Below are 16,505 nucleotides of genomic sequence, written 5' to 3'. Positions count from 1 at the left end.
CAGCGCTTTGAACGTGCGCGCGCGCGTGCGTGTCGGACGACCACCCTCACATTCACCGGTGAATTCTGTGACCCTCCGTGTTTGTGATGAGCATGCGCAGAGCGCTGACAGGTGAGGCGTCATGATGGATGCACCCCCGGTTCCGCTCAGTCCGGACCGGTCTGTGGTTCTGGTTCTGTCGGGTCCAAGTCTTCAGTCTCACATTAACAGCCTGATTAGAGCCGCTAATTATCCCCCGTGAGGCGGGAAGGTGTGACGACAGAGGGACAGGTGTTGGAGAGGCGCCTGAACGCCTCAGCTGGATCTCATGGTGCGTTCAGGAGCCTCTGGAGTCCGAGTCGTTGTGTTTCTGCTGGGAACGGCAGAACGCTGCTGGAGGGGACGGACGGTCCAGAAGCGGCTCTGGTGGGGGAACTCCAGCGGGTCACTGCTGCTCCCATCAGGGATGGAGTCCTGACATCATGTTCGGACCAGACCGGGTCAGAACCGACCTGCTGTGACCATGAACGCATCAGCACACCTGGAGCACTGAGGTGTTTGAATTCTGTGTGTTTGGGTGTCTATAAAAGAGGTTGCGTATCGCCTGTCGGTGCAGACCTGGACCAGGTCCTGGTCCTGGTCCAGGACCTCGCTCAGGTGTCCTCGCTCCGTCTCGTCGGTGTAATCAGCTCCTCGTTTACGTTCTTTCTCCTTTTGCTGCAGTGAGTTTCTGACTTTACTGAAGGTTCCGTCTCATGACTTCATGAGAGTCGGGTCTCTTCAGGACATTGGTTCTGGTTCTGGGATGATACCGACCCAGAGTGGCTCAGAGACGCTGTGATCTTGTCTGGATCTGCTGGTTGGAAATGGTTGAGTGTTATCAGCTCCTCAGGATTCGCTCCGGCTGATTGGCTGCTGCTCCTCGGTCGCTCTGGGATTCAGACAGAACAGACTGAAGGATTGTTGCTACTTCTTTTTTATTTTATTTATTTTATTTATTTTATCAGAAATGGTCAAAATACTGAGTCCTCGCTTCAGTCCTACCTGTCCTTACAGCTTTACAGGTGTAAATAAACCTGCTCACAGGTGACCTGTATGAGGTATCGAGGTCGTGGACGCTCAGTTAAACCGTAGAATGAAAAGCTCCATGTTTTATCTATGGGCGTGCTGCGGGCGTCAGGTCATAGTGAACATAACGGGGAAGTGGGTGAGACGCAGGTGTGTCGTACAGATTTTTCAATTTTTAACTCCGACCCCAAATCCTACAGACTGAACATGGATCCCGTTGGAGCTGTTCACGTGATACGTGCACGCTCCTCGCTGCAGTCAGTCTCATCTTACTAACCACTAGAGTGGAGCAAAGCTGCGTTCAAGCGACCACTTCCAGTGCTAACTCTTTGTAGACGTGTAGAGCGGGCATTCGTGTTTAAAACTCATTCATGAGTTTCTACAACAGTTTTGGGCTGACTGCATAAGAGAACTGGACAGAGCGACTCCCCCCCCTGGTGTTCCAAACAGGAAGTTTTGAATTATTCAAGTTACAAACTGACCATTCAGATGCGTCAATAAAAGTCACTTCTTGTTGACAGATTCTCCTAAGTCTGTTTCGGTAGAAGGGGTGTGGCCTTCTAACAAGCTCACTCCTGATTGGAGAGAGTGGTTGCCATAGAGATGTAGGCTTAAACCGACATGGACCAATTACAGCTCAGCGAGAATGATTGGTTCCAACATGGCGACTGAATTGACTTCATTTGGTTGTGAGTCGCCTTGTCCAGTTCTTTATATACAGTCAATGGCTCCACCTACAGAAGTTTACTGTAAATGTTCTTTTATTTCCAATCACGTCTAACTGACAAGATCATGCGGACCAAACGACAAGATCAATGATGTCAAGTCAGAGGTGACCGACCGTCTGACCACGCTGAGGGAGGGGCGGAGCCTAATCTGCTTTAATTCACTGCAGATAGAAATCTGAATCTGAGGGGACATTAGCTTCACTTATCTGATCCTCCAGATCAACAGATCGTATCTCACCAGATTTTGTCTTCTTCAGAACCGGATCGTCTTTAATCTGGACCGACTGGTGGTTCTGATTCACCTCTAAAGGTTTTCATCTCGACTCGGACAGAAACGTTTATTTTGCTTTTGAGACTTCAGTTAAATTATTCTGGGTCTGTTTTTCCTTAAACTTTATTTTGAGCAGATCTGTTGAAAGCTTCTGAACGGACGACCAGAACCGGGACGAGAACTGACCTGCTAGAGAGTGGATTCAGCTTTTATTTTGTAAGTTTCCCTGCCAGCGTGAGTGGCAGAGATGATGTGAGGATGATGAAGATGAAGCTCCAGAGCAACTTTAGGAGCAAAAGACGTGAAAACGTCAAATCCAGACGTCACTGAACCCTTTAGGAAACTGGGTTTGAAACTTCAAGTGTTTCCTTTTACATCGACTCCAGTTTGGAGGAGGATAAACGTGGAGGAGGTTCTCCTCAGACGGACCGTTTCTCCAGTCTAATGAACTTCAGTCATGAAGGTCCAATATTCCCACATCCAGGATGAACGAGGCTCCTGGACATTTTCAGGATATTTTTAACGTGTGAACCCTGAATAATTGATCCGTCCTCATTACTCACATCCGACCATGGAGCTGCTCTGCCTCCATTCTTCATCTGCTGCTCGGTTCTGGTCCGGTTTCAGGCTTCCCGTGGACAAGCGTGCCTCCATTCTTCATCTATGCCCCTTAGTTTTTCAGTTCAGGGAGTCGGTTCTGTTTGAACGCTCCATCATCAGCTGATGTTTAAGGACCCAAACCGGCCGCTGGTGCTGGAGCTCAGGAGCTGTTTTAGTTCTGGACGTCAGCCGGACCTCAGAACCGACCCGAACACCCATCATCGTTTCCTCATGTCTGGTCTTTAAATCAGAAGATCTTCTGTCCATTTCCTCAGAACGTTAAAGTTCTGATGGATCAGAGTTTGCCGTCCCGGTTCTGACCCGCCGCCATCACTCAGTCGACCCGTGGGCTCAGCAGCTCCGTGTCCTGCCAGGATGTACCGCTCCTCTTCACGCTCAGCAGCTCCACCTTTAGAACCGGATCAAACCCGGCCCGTCAGTGAAGACGGTTCCTGCTGAATCATCGTCTTTCCTAAAGAAATGGTTGTTACCTGAGCTCCTGTGAGGAGGCGGAGCTTCAGGGCTGAAGTTCTCCAATCGGATCAGAACGTTGGTCGACTTCAAAAGGACTTTTTTCTGCTTCATTTGTTTGATAACTGCAGATGCAGCCGATCAGAATCGAATTTCATCCCTGAAGATCAAACAGATCCGCTTTGATCAAACCCGTCAGTCAAAGAGTCGATGGTTATCCACTGATGACTGTCTGGACTGATTGACAGGTGGATGAACCCAATTTCAGCTTTTTCTGTGGTGGGCGGAGTTATCTGTGACCGTGAATGAGAGTCTTCAGAGACCGTCCTCCAGCACGTCTGATGGTCAGTAGGTGGTTTACTGCTGAGATTTTAGGATGATAAAACGACCAAATACTCAAGAAGCTGCACAGTTCCACCTGGAGTTCCACCTGGAGGGTGTTTGGGACCTCATGGAGCATTGATGCTGAACTAAACCATCAAGTCTGCAGCCGAACCAAAGAGCTGATCCACCAAGACCACATGAGAGGTGGTAGACCTATGTCAGCTTTTGGGTTTCTGATGAACCTAAACGGTTCTGATGAATCCTCTAATGAAGCACTCATTCTTAAATTCTGTTTTGTTGGGTCAAGACAGCCAAATAAAATGAACAAATTGACCCAAACAATAATCTAAAGTCTGTAAAACAAGAACAAAGTGGTCTCAGAGTGGATCCCTGAGGAACACCTTTGGTTAGAAGTGGATGACCTCATGCGGATCAGTGAAATGGGTTAAAAGAAATTACTTTTAATAGAAAAGTCTGATAAAAGAACAGAAGAGAAGACTGTCTGCTGCTGGCGTGATCCGGACAGCGGCGTTCCCGACTGATCCTGGTCATCAGAGCGACGCTCCTTCGTGAGGCCGAGCCTTCCCGCCAACGGCAGGAGAGTAAAAATAGATAAAAGGTAAATATTTAATTATTGAACCAGAGGAGACGTGCTGTTCCGCTGTTTACTACTGCAGTTACACGGATCAAATCCAGGTTATTATTCCGGATGGATGCCGGCTCCGTTTGCTCCGGTCGCTCCGGGATCCGGATTCATCCTGAGGAGACTCTCTCCGAACACACGGACAGCCGGAGCTCCCAGACGCTCCGGATGACACCACGCAGTTCACACCCGGAAATGATGGGAATGTGTCGCAGCCATCGGCACAATCAGGCGGTAATTGAGGGCTCCGGCGCCATCCTTTCACGCCAACGCCAGGCGGAAACGGCGTTCTCGTCTTTCTGATGCTCCTGAGCGATGAAGCCTGAATCACTCTCCTTTCATTCTGAGAGAAATGATCTCCATTCAGCTGCAGTTTTCTGTAGAAAATGATGAAGCTGGCAGCTGCCTTTACACAGCTGCACGGGCCCCAGTGCATGATGGGAAACGGCAGAGCGTTCATTCAGTCGGTGGGAGAAGAATTGCTCCATTTTCTGCTTGATTAGGAACCAGAGCAACCAAACAATGTTGTGTCTTTGTGAACTGGTGGATGGTTTGTCCGGAGGGACAAAGGCAGCGCCGTCTCCTCCGCAAGAAGCTCCGCCCTCCTGTCACCGTACCTGTTCTCAGGTGGAGCTGAAGCTTCTGAGCTGTTGGTCCTCCTTCCATCCAGAGGTTCTGATTGTTTAGGATCATTTAGAATTTGTTTTGAGATTGAATCCTCATCCTCTGAAGAGCCGACCAACCCTTCAGCAGCAGGGATAGGCTCCAGCGTCCCTGTGAGGTGGAGAGTCTGGGACGGTTCAGCAGCGTCTGGAAATGCATAAAGCATCAGTTTATCTTTGTTCTTCTCTGATGGGGGGCCGGGGGCGGTTTGTGGGCTAACAGAAAACGTGCAGCAGTCACAGCCTAAACGTAAAGATTTATGGTTTCCAGAAAGACACATAAAGACACGTCTTCAATAATTTATCTCTTTAATCTTCATAGAAAAAGTAATACTAAAACATTGAACAAAAACTAGATTTATACCATTACCTGTGATAATGCTGTAAGCTGAATTTGACCGCTGAAGATGCTGAAATTGATAGCTAGCTAAAAAATTAGCAAAATGCCAAATTAGCCTAAAAAAACAGGAAAAAAATCTAATTTAGCCAAAACGGCTAGCATGTAGCTGAAATATTAGCTAAATGCTAAATTAGCCAAAAACAACTGTTAAAATGTCAAATTTAGCCAAAACAGCTAGCATAAGGCTAAAATATTAGCTGAACTCCAAATTAGTCTAAAAAATGGAAAAAAGCTTAAATTAGCCAAAGCAGCTAGCATGTAGCTGAAATAAAAGCTAAATGCCAAAACAGTAGAAAAAGCTAGCATAAAAAGAGTTGAATATTTTAATAGGACGGGGGGGCAAATGTGGAAGGGGGCCTGATTCGGCCCGCGGGCCATAGTTTGGGGACCCCTAACCCCTGTGGGGACCCACCTAAAGGTGGTCAGGATTCCTGCAGTGAAAGGCAGAAACTCAGAGAGCAGCGTCATTCTGGGGCTAGACCACCTTAAATAATTCCACCTTAACCCTGTTTAATCAAATAATTCTGCTCCCTCTGAACAGTTTTGCAGATTTAAAACTGATCACATGTGGAAATGATTTTACAGCAGCAACGTTCTTTTGGAGGGAATTTAGTGTCATACATTTGTGCTTTTATTGTGAAAGGAAGGAAGCGGGATGCAGTGATCCTCGTCTCAGGATCTGGATCTTATCCTGTAATGAGGATGGATTCTGACCTGGTTCTTCACCTGTCGGGTTCAGAAGCCTACAGACTCCTCCATGAAGATGAGGAGCTGCTCCTCCTTCCCGCTCCGCTTTACTGAGGAGGCGCAGAATCCCAGGAAAGGAGGATTTGCTCCCAAATCTCCTCAGGTTTTAGAGAAGCTGCATCAGAGGGGCAGTTTTTGATGCTGAGGAGCGTGCACAGGCTGTCCACGAGCGTGCACGTGAGGCTCTGGAGCTTAGGGAGCGGCTGAGTGATGAAGCACGAAGTGATGCTGTGTGTCAGCGGCTGACATCATGCTGCCGCTTTAGAGTCTGAGTAAGAAGACCAGAAAATGGGTTTAACACTCACACATGCACGTACGCACATGCATGTACGCACACGCACACATGCACACTCACATGCACACACATACATGCCAATGCACACATACATGCACACAGACACACATGCACACTCACACATGCACACTCACATGCACACACATACATGCCCATGCACACTCACACATGCACACACTCACATGCATACTCTCACATGCACAGACACACATGCACAGACGCACATGCACACTCACATGTGCTCTTACATGCACACTCACACATGCACACTCACACATGCACACTCACACATGCATACTCTCACATGCACAGACACACATGCACACTCACACATGCACACAGACGCACATGCACACTCACACATGCACACACTCACATGTGCTCTTACATGCACACTCACACATGCACACTCACACATGCATACTCTCACATGCACACAGACACACATGCACACTCACACATGCACATGCACACGTACATGCACACTCACATGTACACGCAAATGCACATTCACACATGCACAGATGCACATGCACACCCCCACGTGCACAGATGCTCACCTCCACACCCACATGCACAAATACTCACATTCGCTCACAGACATGCACACTCACACACGCACAAACACACCCAACATACGTGCACATGCACACACACGTGCACATCCTCCTCCCCTCTAAGTGGTGCTGGAGTCGTTCTCAGGATCACAGACGGAGTCGAGCTCGCCGTGAGTCACAGCAGAAGATCTTCAGTGAAAACTGAACCCTTTGAACCTGCAGAGCTTCGTTTGCTTCACACAGATGACCTGCAGGTTCTGAAGGTCCAGCTGGACGTCTGTGGATGTCTGCAGATCTCCTCTGTCCTGCAGCAGATGCTGCTTCATTTGGGGTTTTTGTTTGAGCTTCATCCAGAGGCTGCAGAACAGGCCCATACCATCAGCCTCCCTCCGTCGTGCTCACCAGTTCATGAGTAAACGTCTCCACTCGGAGCTTTTCTGCTCCAACATGAACATGGAGGTGTTAGACTGAAGCCTGCAGTCTGAGATGAAGCTCTTATGCTGTGATTGACAGGAAGGTCACCCCCCCCCCATGGTTGGTCTGGTCTAAAGGTTGGGTTCTGAAGAACCTCTGATCCGAGTTTGTTCTGGTTGTTCAGATTTTCTGGAAAAGTCTGTTTTTTCCATGAAGAATCCGGGTCAGTCCGTTAAAGTCCATGGATTTGCTGCTCTGGTCCGGTTCTGTTTCCATCTGACTCGTTCGACCTCGAGCCTCATCATCCTGTGTCTAACTCACTGCCCCATTGCATCATGGGTATTCCACATTCATCAGCCGTTTCACTCGTTTCAGTCCTAGAGTTTGTCTGCAGTTGCTGTGAGTGACCAGCAGGCGGCGGCAGAGTCCAATCTGAGGGCTGGAAGTGGAGCGTGGAGAAGCACGTTAACCACGCTTAGCTACACACACGGGTCAGCCAATCAGGACGCAGCGCTGCTGCAGCCTGGAAGCTGTATGCAAATGAGAGGACACACTTTCAGCAGCGTCTCTGTGACTCTACACCTGTGATAGTGAAGGTCGCTCGACCCCAAACCCCCCACTGTTGAGGGGGGGTTAATATGTAGTTACACATTCAAGATGATTTGTGTGGTATGTGTGTATTTCTGTATGTACACAGTTGTGTCGTTCACACTGACCTGGAGTCAAATTGAACAGCCAACTTTATTTAAACAGAGCAGAGTGATCATGTGACCTGCCGCCGATTTCAATAAAGTTTGATTGATTCTTCATCATAAACCACAGACGGTTTCCACACCGACGTGGTTCATGGAGGGAGTGCTCCTCCTCCTCCTCCTCGTGCTCCTCATGGTTTCATGTGAGGTGGAGGAGGTCACACCTCCTCTGAGGGGGGGTCAGCATTCCTCCACAGTGATGGTGTGATAACAGATCTATTATAAAAATGTTTGTGTGAAACAGAAACTCATGAAAAATCCCAGAATGCATTTTAAACAAAACAAAGATGAAATAAAATGATCATAAAAACAGATATACATTTAAGACCCGTGATGGAATCTAGAACTATTTTTGATGGAACAGGAAATACCAAAATAAGAGCTTTGTCAATAAAATAAGGTTTTTTCTGAGCAGACAAGGAGGTTCTGAAAGTTCTGCTCTGAGGGTTCTGGTTCTGGAGCTCCAGAGCCGTATTTCACCTGGACGGTAACTGTGGGAGGAGCTTCGTCCTGTTTGTGGAAGGCTGCTCCTCCTGGAGGAGGAGGAGGAGGAGGAGTGGTCCAGATGAGCTTCACATCTGCAGCTCGCGTCTCCTTCCTCCTTCCTCCTCCTCCTCCTCCTCTCAACACAATTACAGAGCACTCTGAGCACTTCACGCCCCCCTCCCCCCTCCTCCCTGAGTGTGAATGAGGAGGAAGGTGGGGAGGAGACGTATGAGGAGGAGAGGGATGGAGGAGAAGATGACAAAGGAATGAAGGAGAGGAAGAGCACAAAGGAGGAGTCGCTCCTGTGTGTGTGTGTGTGTGTGTGTGTGTGTGTGTGTGTGTGTGTGTGCGTGTGTGTGCGTGCACGCTGGCCTGTGATTGGCTGCGCTCAGCTAGATGCACCAGCAGCGAAAGAAGATGTGAGCAGAGGAGGAGCAGGAGGCTGATAGAGGAGCGCATACAAAGAGCGAGTGAGGAGAGTGCACGTGTGTGCACGTGTGTGTGCGCAGCGGCGAGCTAAACGCACAGAGCAGGAGGAGGAAACCCGAGCTCCCCGTGGATCTGCTCCTGCTGCTGTCGGCCCCGCTGCTAGCTTAGCCCGGCCCGGTTTGGACCCGGCGTGGAGGAGGAGGCGGTGCTGCCGCCGTGGGGGGGGGATGGAGCGGTTCATGGCCCTGCTGCGCCTGCTGAGCCGGAGGAGGCGAGGGAGGAGGTACCGCGCCGACGACGACTACCAGGAGGGCTACGAAGACGTTTACTACTACACCAGCAAGTACAGCACACACCTTCTGAGTGAGTGGGGGAGGGGGGGTCAGGCGGGGGGGTTAAAGTTGTGTGAAGTGACGAAGCTGCTGGATTATAGATGAAGGTCGGCAGAGAGGCTCGCTCAGGTGACAGCCGGCCCAGGTGGTTTGTGGGTAATGACAGGCCGGCGAGGAATGTGGGGAACGGCCAGGTGAGCCTGAAGCTGTTCCGGCTTGTTCCTCAACCGGCGTGTCGCCCAGACAGACGGAGCGCCTCAAACCTGAGGGGGTGTTCTTCACGCCACAGGGACCGCCCCCCCGTCCCTGAAGGGCGGGGCTTCTTCCCTCCAGGTTCTGTTGAACCCAAAGACCCCGATTCTTGTGAGAGGAGCTCGTGATGACAGAATCAGGTGTTCCTGAGCGTCCGAATCACCTGAACATCCAAACACGCCGCTGAATGATGTGATAATATCTATGTTTACCGCTGTACTCCAGACGCTTCACTTAACGAGGGTCATAGCTGAGCAGGTCGGCGTCGCCGCACAGGACTCCGACAGAAACGCCGTCTTAGTGTCCTCTCGTGTATCGCAGGAGTTACGCTGTAAAGTAACCTTAAAACTTCAGTAAACAGTAAAACGTTTGATCAGATACTTCTGTCAGACAGAAAAATGAATCCAGGTGAATGAAGATGGAGATCTGATCAGGATTAAAGATTTACAATATGCTACAGCAGTGGTCCTCCACCTCTGGACCGGGCCACGGACCGGTACCGGTACTGGCAGGGAGAGAAAACAAACGATTTTTATTTCTAATCTGATTCTGAAGGAAGTTTTATTTTGAAAAGCGACTGGATTGTCTCCACCACATCCGACTCATTCCTGACGCACGTCGATCAGTCGTGATAAAACATCCTAAAGCGTCTGAACTGAAACCTTCAAAAGTTAACAAAAACTTATTTAGAAAGTTTGTCTTTGGCAGAAAAGAGGAAAAAAAACCTTTGAATTCAAAATAAAAGTAATTTGCGTTTAGCAGACAAAAACCAGAAGTCTTTACTCCGTTATGCTGACAGCTGTTCCTACAGACCATAATAATAATAATAATAGAGCAGAATATTCAGAGACTGTCTGTTACGAGGATGCTGCTAATAAAGTTATTCAAACGGTGGATTCATGTTTATTGTTATATTTAGAGAATAACCACTTTTTGTTTTCTGAAATTATCCGTCGCACCTTATAAGTCACTCAAGGCTGAAGATGGCGTCCGTTTTGGCGTCCACTCGTGGACTTTAGTTTAAGTCTCATACAGGCCAACGTTCTCGACATCAAACCTTTTCCTGGCTTTAGAGAGGTTGAGGACCGCTGGTCCACAGCCTCGGATCATAAGATCACAGGTTCAGTTCCTGCTTTATGTGTGGACGAGCCCCGCGCTGCTGCTGGTGGTTCCGCCATCAACAGCCAATCAGGACGCAGAGAACAACATGAAAACTATCATCAGAAATCACATTAGAGAAACAGAGAGAGGAAAACCTGAGCCGAGGGATGGAGAGGACCAGTACGTAAACATGCTGTCAGTGGGAGGGGCTTCACCTAAATGTGGGAGGGGCTTCATCTAAAATGTGGAGGTGGCTTCTTCTAAAATGTGGGAGGGGCTTCACCTAAATGTGGGAGGGGCTTCATCTAAAATGTGGAGGTGGCTTCTTCTAAAATGTGGGAGGGGCTTCACCTAAATGTGGGAGGGGCTTCATCTAAAATGTGGAGGTGGCTTCTTCTAAAATGTGGGAGGGGCTTCACCTAAATGTGGGAGGGGCTTCATCTAAAATGTGGAGGTGGCTTCTTCTAAAATGTGGGAGGGGCTTCACCTAAATGTGGGAGGGGCTTCATCTAAAATGTGGAGGTGGCTTCTTCTAAAATGTGGGAGGGGCTTCACCTAAATGTGGGAGGGGCTTCATCTAAAATGTGGAGGTGGCTTCTTCTAAAATGTGGGAGGGGCTTCACCTAAATGTGGGAGGGGCTTCATCTAAAATGTGGAGGTGGCTTCTTCTAAAATGTGGGAGGGGCTTCACCTAAATGTGGGAGGGGCTTCATCTAAAATGTGGAAGTGGCTTCTTCTAAAATGTGGGAGGGGCTTCACCTAAATGTGGGAGGGGCTTCATCTAAAATGTGGGAGTGGCTTCTTCTAAAATGTGGGAGGGGCTTCACCTAAATGTGGGAGGGGCTTCACCTAAATGTGGGAGGAGGTTCATCTAAAATGTGGAGGTGGCTTCTTCTAAAATGTGGGAGGGGCTTCACCTAAATGTGGGAGGGGCTTCACCTAAATGTGGGAGGGGCTTCTTCTAAAATGTGGAAGTGGCTTCTTCTAAAATGTGGAAGTGGCTTCTCCTACATTTGAAAACAGGACTCATTAGGATTAGCTTAGCGGTTAGCTTGTTTTCAGGAGTTTAGATCCGGACCGGATCCGGTTCTTTAACCCTTTAACTGGAGCTTTAACCGGAGCGTTCTTATAACGTAACTCTTCAACCATTAATACAAATGAAGTAACTTAAGCCGATTGTGAAGCGGAGAAAAGAACTTTTCTTCCCGTCAGAATCAGAGTTACGTCAACGGGTCAAGCCATCAAAGGCCGTCCAAAGTGGGCGTGTCACTTTGCTGTCACTGTTATCGGGTTTCGAGCAGAACCGTCTGTCACAGTTCTACAGTCGTGGACCGTCAGTCTGCTTTGTTCTGGTTCTTGATCCACTCAGAGGGTCTCATCAGGACAGAGGCCTGATGGGTAATCAAACCTTCTTCTGGGTCAGAAGCTCAGGGAGCGCAGCTGCTTCTGTTTCACTCTGCGGAGGACCAGAGCAGAGATGCTGGTTCAATTCCTCCCATCTTCTGTGTTCTCCTCTTTAGACCCCTGAGTCTCCATGTCCTCTGTGCTCAGATGAGTTCTGATGAGAGACTGAGACGTGCACGTGCTCATCACTTTAAAGACTGTCCTGTTTGTGCACGTTTGTGCACGTTAATCACAGGGCTCTGAATTTGTGTCTCGGAGTGAGAATGGTTTCATGCTCGGAGCTCCAGAAGACATTCTTCATCTTTCAGTGACTTTGATCCACAGATCTGTGTTTACGGCAGCATGTCTGTGTGTGTGTGTGTGTGTGTGTGTGTGTGTGTGTGTGTGTGTGTGTGTGTTTGTGTTTGTGTTTGTGTTTGTGCGTGTGTGTGTGTTTGTTTAGAGAAGCATGTGTGACTTTATGTTTGTGATCAGAAGTATCTGTTACCAAAGAAACCAGCACAGTTTGATGCATTTAAAGCTCTAGACCCATATGGGTTCTTTGGGTTCTTGGGTTGTCCGGTTCTTGTAGGATCATAGAGGAGCGTCTGAGTCTTCAGGTGAGCTCAGGTGTGTCTGCAGTTGCCTTAAGGTTCATACGGCCTCCGTAATGGCACGCTCCATTACCGTGTGTGGTGAGACTATCGTGAAGTATAAGGATAGTGGAAGTCCCACGCTCTTCTGCCGTACGGTGTCCCCACGCCACACTCTAGTGGTTATAAGGTGAGAGGACCGACTCCTCGCTGACGTATGCTGCACACCTGGAGGATGTCCTCATTTCTAACAGTCTGCCTTAAGGCGCGCACACGTTTCACGTGTCTTCACATTCTCACTCCAACTCGTCATATATGGATGTATGGTTACCCCCCCCCCAACACTTTTTGATGTCTGGGCCAGCAAGGCAATGTGGCCCCATATGGGTTAAAGGTGGGCAGTAAATGTGGGCCCAATTGGGTTTGTCCAGATTGGCTTAAGTTGGGACTCAGTGGGCTGGTTGGCTATGCTAGCTAGCTGCCTGGTCTGGCAGAGCAAGCGACTGCTGCCACCAGGGGGCAGCAGAGCTACCAGGGTCTCCGCCCAGGCTGCCAGTCCCTGGGCAGCAGAGCCGATGTGGGCCACCACGGGAACTACGGACAAACCCAATAGGGGCCCACAGTTTCTGCTAACTTTTAACCCTCATGGGGCCCACTTGGCCTTGCTTGGTGGGCAACTTGTTGTTTTTTGACGTGCTGGATGTTCCCATTAAATCAGGTGTCCTCAACCCTGGAGACATGGTACCGGTCGCTGATTCGCTGTGGCGAGCCCTGAAGGGAAAAGCCCAAACGAAAAGAAGAAGTCTCTAATAGATTTAGTGCCACAGATGCTAAAATTGATATCTGAAATTACTGAAGCTGATAGCTGAAAATGCTGAAGCTGATAGCCAGCTGAAATATTAGCTAAATGCCAAATTAGCCTAAACAACTGAAAAGATGCAGATATTAGCCAAAACAGCTAGCATGTAGCTGAAATATTAGCTAAACTCCAAGTAAGCCTAAAAAACCTTTAACTAATTCCAAAATACTCCATAAAGCTTACAGAATGACATTATAACTTTCAACTTTACTACACTCTGACTCCATATAATATAAAGTAACGACTAATCGACTCTTAAATTAGTCGTCGGTTGTTAAAATAGCCGATTAGTCGACTAATCGTGGTAGCTCCATCTCACCCTGAAGATCATCTCTCCCTGGACAGAAAACACTCGTGCTTCAGTTGGTGATTGATCACCAGATCAGGCCGTCTTTGACAGCTGGGCTCCCAGCCTCAGGCCACGCCCCCTCCCGTGATGTCACCGCCCTCAGACCTGGCGATGTCGCTGCTGAAGCCTCTCTGCATACATTTGCACACAGATGAAGTTCTGAGCAGCTCAGCAGCTGCAGGGAGCAAAGCTGCTGATGACGGCCTGGAAGCTGGAGCTGCTGGTGGTTGCTCAGCACGCTGACGAGGACGAAAGGGCGAGAAGGCCGGCGCCCGTCCAAGACCAAGGTGTTGAGGGCACCAGCCGCTGCGTTTCTGTCGCCTCGTGACGCGCTCGCTCGCCCCCGCCCTCAGGATGTCCCCCCCCCGCCTGAGCTCACACTGCAACAACACAATCCACACAGTTAATGAATGTCTGGCCTCTCGGGACTCCAGCAAACTCCCTCATTATTTGGATTTGATGTTTAATTAGTTCTTTTAAATTAAACATCAGCCGCTGCTTTTTTCCTCCGTTTACAGCTGGAAAACATCACATTTCTGCTCTTCCTCAGCGCTTCACGGCGACGGAAGCTTCCTCTGTTCTGAAGGGAAAACTGCTGCATTTGTCTTTAAATGTTGGTAAATAAACAGAAATGTCATCAAGGAGGGGAGAATTAAAAACATGTTCAATACTCTAAGAACCAAAACCACTGGAATTGAAAAGTTTAGTGCTTGAAAGGGAATGATGGACCCCCAGTCAGTGACATCTACATCCATGGCAGAGAAGAAGTCCAGGAACATGTCTGGTTCTTCCTCCATCATGGCTCCTATCAACCAGGTTCTCCTGACAGGAAACTCTGAGGTCCTACAGACGGAGACGGTCTGAACCGGATCAGCTGGTTCCAACAGAGGAAGGCCTCCATACCAGTTTAGTAAAGTCTGAACAAAGCTCTCTTTGGAAATGTGGAGCTATTGCCTGGTTTCCACTGAGCGGTCCGGACCGGACCGGACCAGAATAGACTTTTGAGCGTTTCATTAACAAAATGGCTGGTACCATTTCTGGTCCCCCGTTGGTTGTAGGTCCATAGAAAAATGGAATGAACCTGTGAGGGCGGAGCTTCTGTTCTTTTCCCGACTCCAGATCCAAACCCAAAGTTCTGTCCTCTTTTCATCTGGATTTTTCTTCACCGCTCGTGATCTTGCAAAGAATAATACATTCTTTACATACAGAATTCCCTCTTATTCTCTGAGGTTTTGGGAATCCACGAATACGGAGACCCCTCCCCCGTTTCCGTCTCAGCCGACCCCCGCGGCCAAAGAATGTCCGTTACCGATCCAGACTCATCAAAACTCTTCTGGTCCGGACCGCTCTGAACGGGTCTGGACCGGTCTGGTCTGGTCAGCTCCGTGGAAACGAGGCGTACGAGTTCTGTTCAGACCAGATGGAGCTCGGTTCCATTCAGTTTCATGTCAGTGAGCTAAAATAGGAATCTTTTCGGTTTTTCATGCTCAGCTGAAGCTGAATGAATGATCTTCTCCAGTTTTCTCCAGAACATCTTTTTAGAGATTTTCATGAACAGCAGGAAGTAAGAACTCTAGTGTCTGAGAACCTGGAAGTTCTGAGACTTCAGTAAACTTGTAGACATGAAGGTCAGAGCGTTGGAGCGGCTCTAAGTGCTCGATGACAAATGAAGGTGTGGTTTGGTTTCACAGCTTCAGCTTGAACTGCACCTCAGCTGCACTCACACAGAACAAACTTTAATTTTTACGTTTCTGATCCAGTTCCGTCTTTCTCCACCACGGTTTCTGTTCTGGTGGATTTCTGTCTGGTTTCATTTCATCACAGTCTTCTTCTTCTTTGTACTTTGGAAAAAACTTTTCCTTAATGCTGCTGAATTTGTACGAAAGAGCAGCAGAAGATTAGAGTTTGGATCCAAACGGTAGACAGTGATGAACAGCTGATGGATGAACAGCTGATGGATGAACAGCTGATGGATGAACAGCTGATGGATGAACAGCTGATGGATGAACAGCTGATTGACAATTAGCTGATTGATGAACAGCTGATGGATGAACAGCTGATTGATGACCAGCTGATGGATGACCAGCTGATGGATGAACAGCTGATGGATGAACAGCTGATGGATGAACAGCTGATTGTCGATTAGCTGATTGATGAACAGCTGATTGACAATTAGCTGATTGATGAACAGCTGATGGATGAACAGCTGATGGATGAACAGCTGATGGATGAACAGCTGATGGATGACCAGCTGATGGATGAACAGCTGATGGATGAACAGCTGATGGATGAACAGCTGATGGATGAACAGCTGATGGATGACCAGCTGATTGTCGATTAGCTGATTGATGAACAGCTGATGGATGAACAGCTGATTGATGAACAGCTGATGGATGAACAGCTGATGGATGAACAGCTGATTGATGACCAGCTGATTGTCGATTAGCTGATTGATGAACAGCTGATGGATGAACAGCTGATTGATGAACAGCTGATTGATGAACAGCTGATGGATGAACAGCTGATTGATGAACAGCTGATGGATGAACAGCTGATGGATGAACAGCTGATGGATGAACAGCTGATTGATGAACAGCTGATTGTCGATTAGCTGATTGATGAACAGCTGATTGATGAACAGCTGATTGATGAACAGCTGATTGATCAACAGCTGAGGTGTTATTGAGGCTTCAAAACCAGAACCCTGTCTGATCTTCTCTGGACCAGACCTCCTGCTGCTGCCTGACAGCGTCCTCTGGTGTTCAACAGCTGAGTTTGGTTGGGTGTTTAGGACCCCCCCCCCCCCCCCC

At 48.6% G+C, this 16,505-nt stretch overlaps 1 protein-coding gene across 2 annotated transcripts in view; it reads left to right on the top strand.

Moving 5' to 3' along the window:
- Nucleotides 1–16,505, top strand: part of grip1 (glutamate receptor interacting protein 1) — a gene marked incomplete in the record, with an annotated part of 44,818 nt that overhangs the window by 525 nt on the left and 27,788 nt on the right. Inside the window, 1 exon segment of one of the 2 annotated variants that reach the window (XM_024287338.2) lies at nt 8,655–9,189. Within the exon segment in view, the coding sequence (XP_024143106.1) occupies nt 9,054–9,189 (136 nt within the window). 2 annotated transcript variants of the gene reach the window in all.

The sequence above is a fragment of the Oryzias melastigma genome, linkage group LG23 (genome assembly GCF_002922805.2).
Source record: "Oryzias melastigma strain HK-1 linkage group LG23, ASM292280v2, whole genome shotgun sequence".
Classification (NCBI taxonomy): Eukaryota; Metazoa; Chordata; class Actinopteri; order Beloniformes; family Adrianichthyidae; genus Oryzias; species Oryzias melastigma.
The sequence above is the reverse complement of the archived record's forward strand: the minus strand, read 5'-3'. Positions and strand labels throughout refer to the sequence as shown.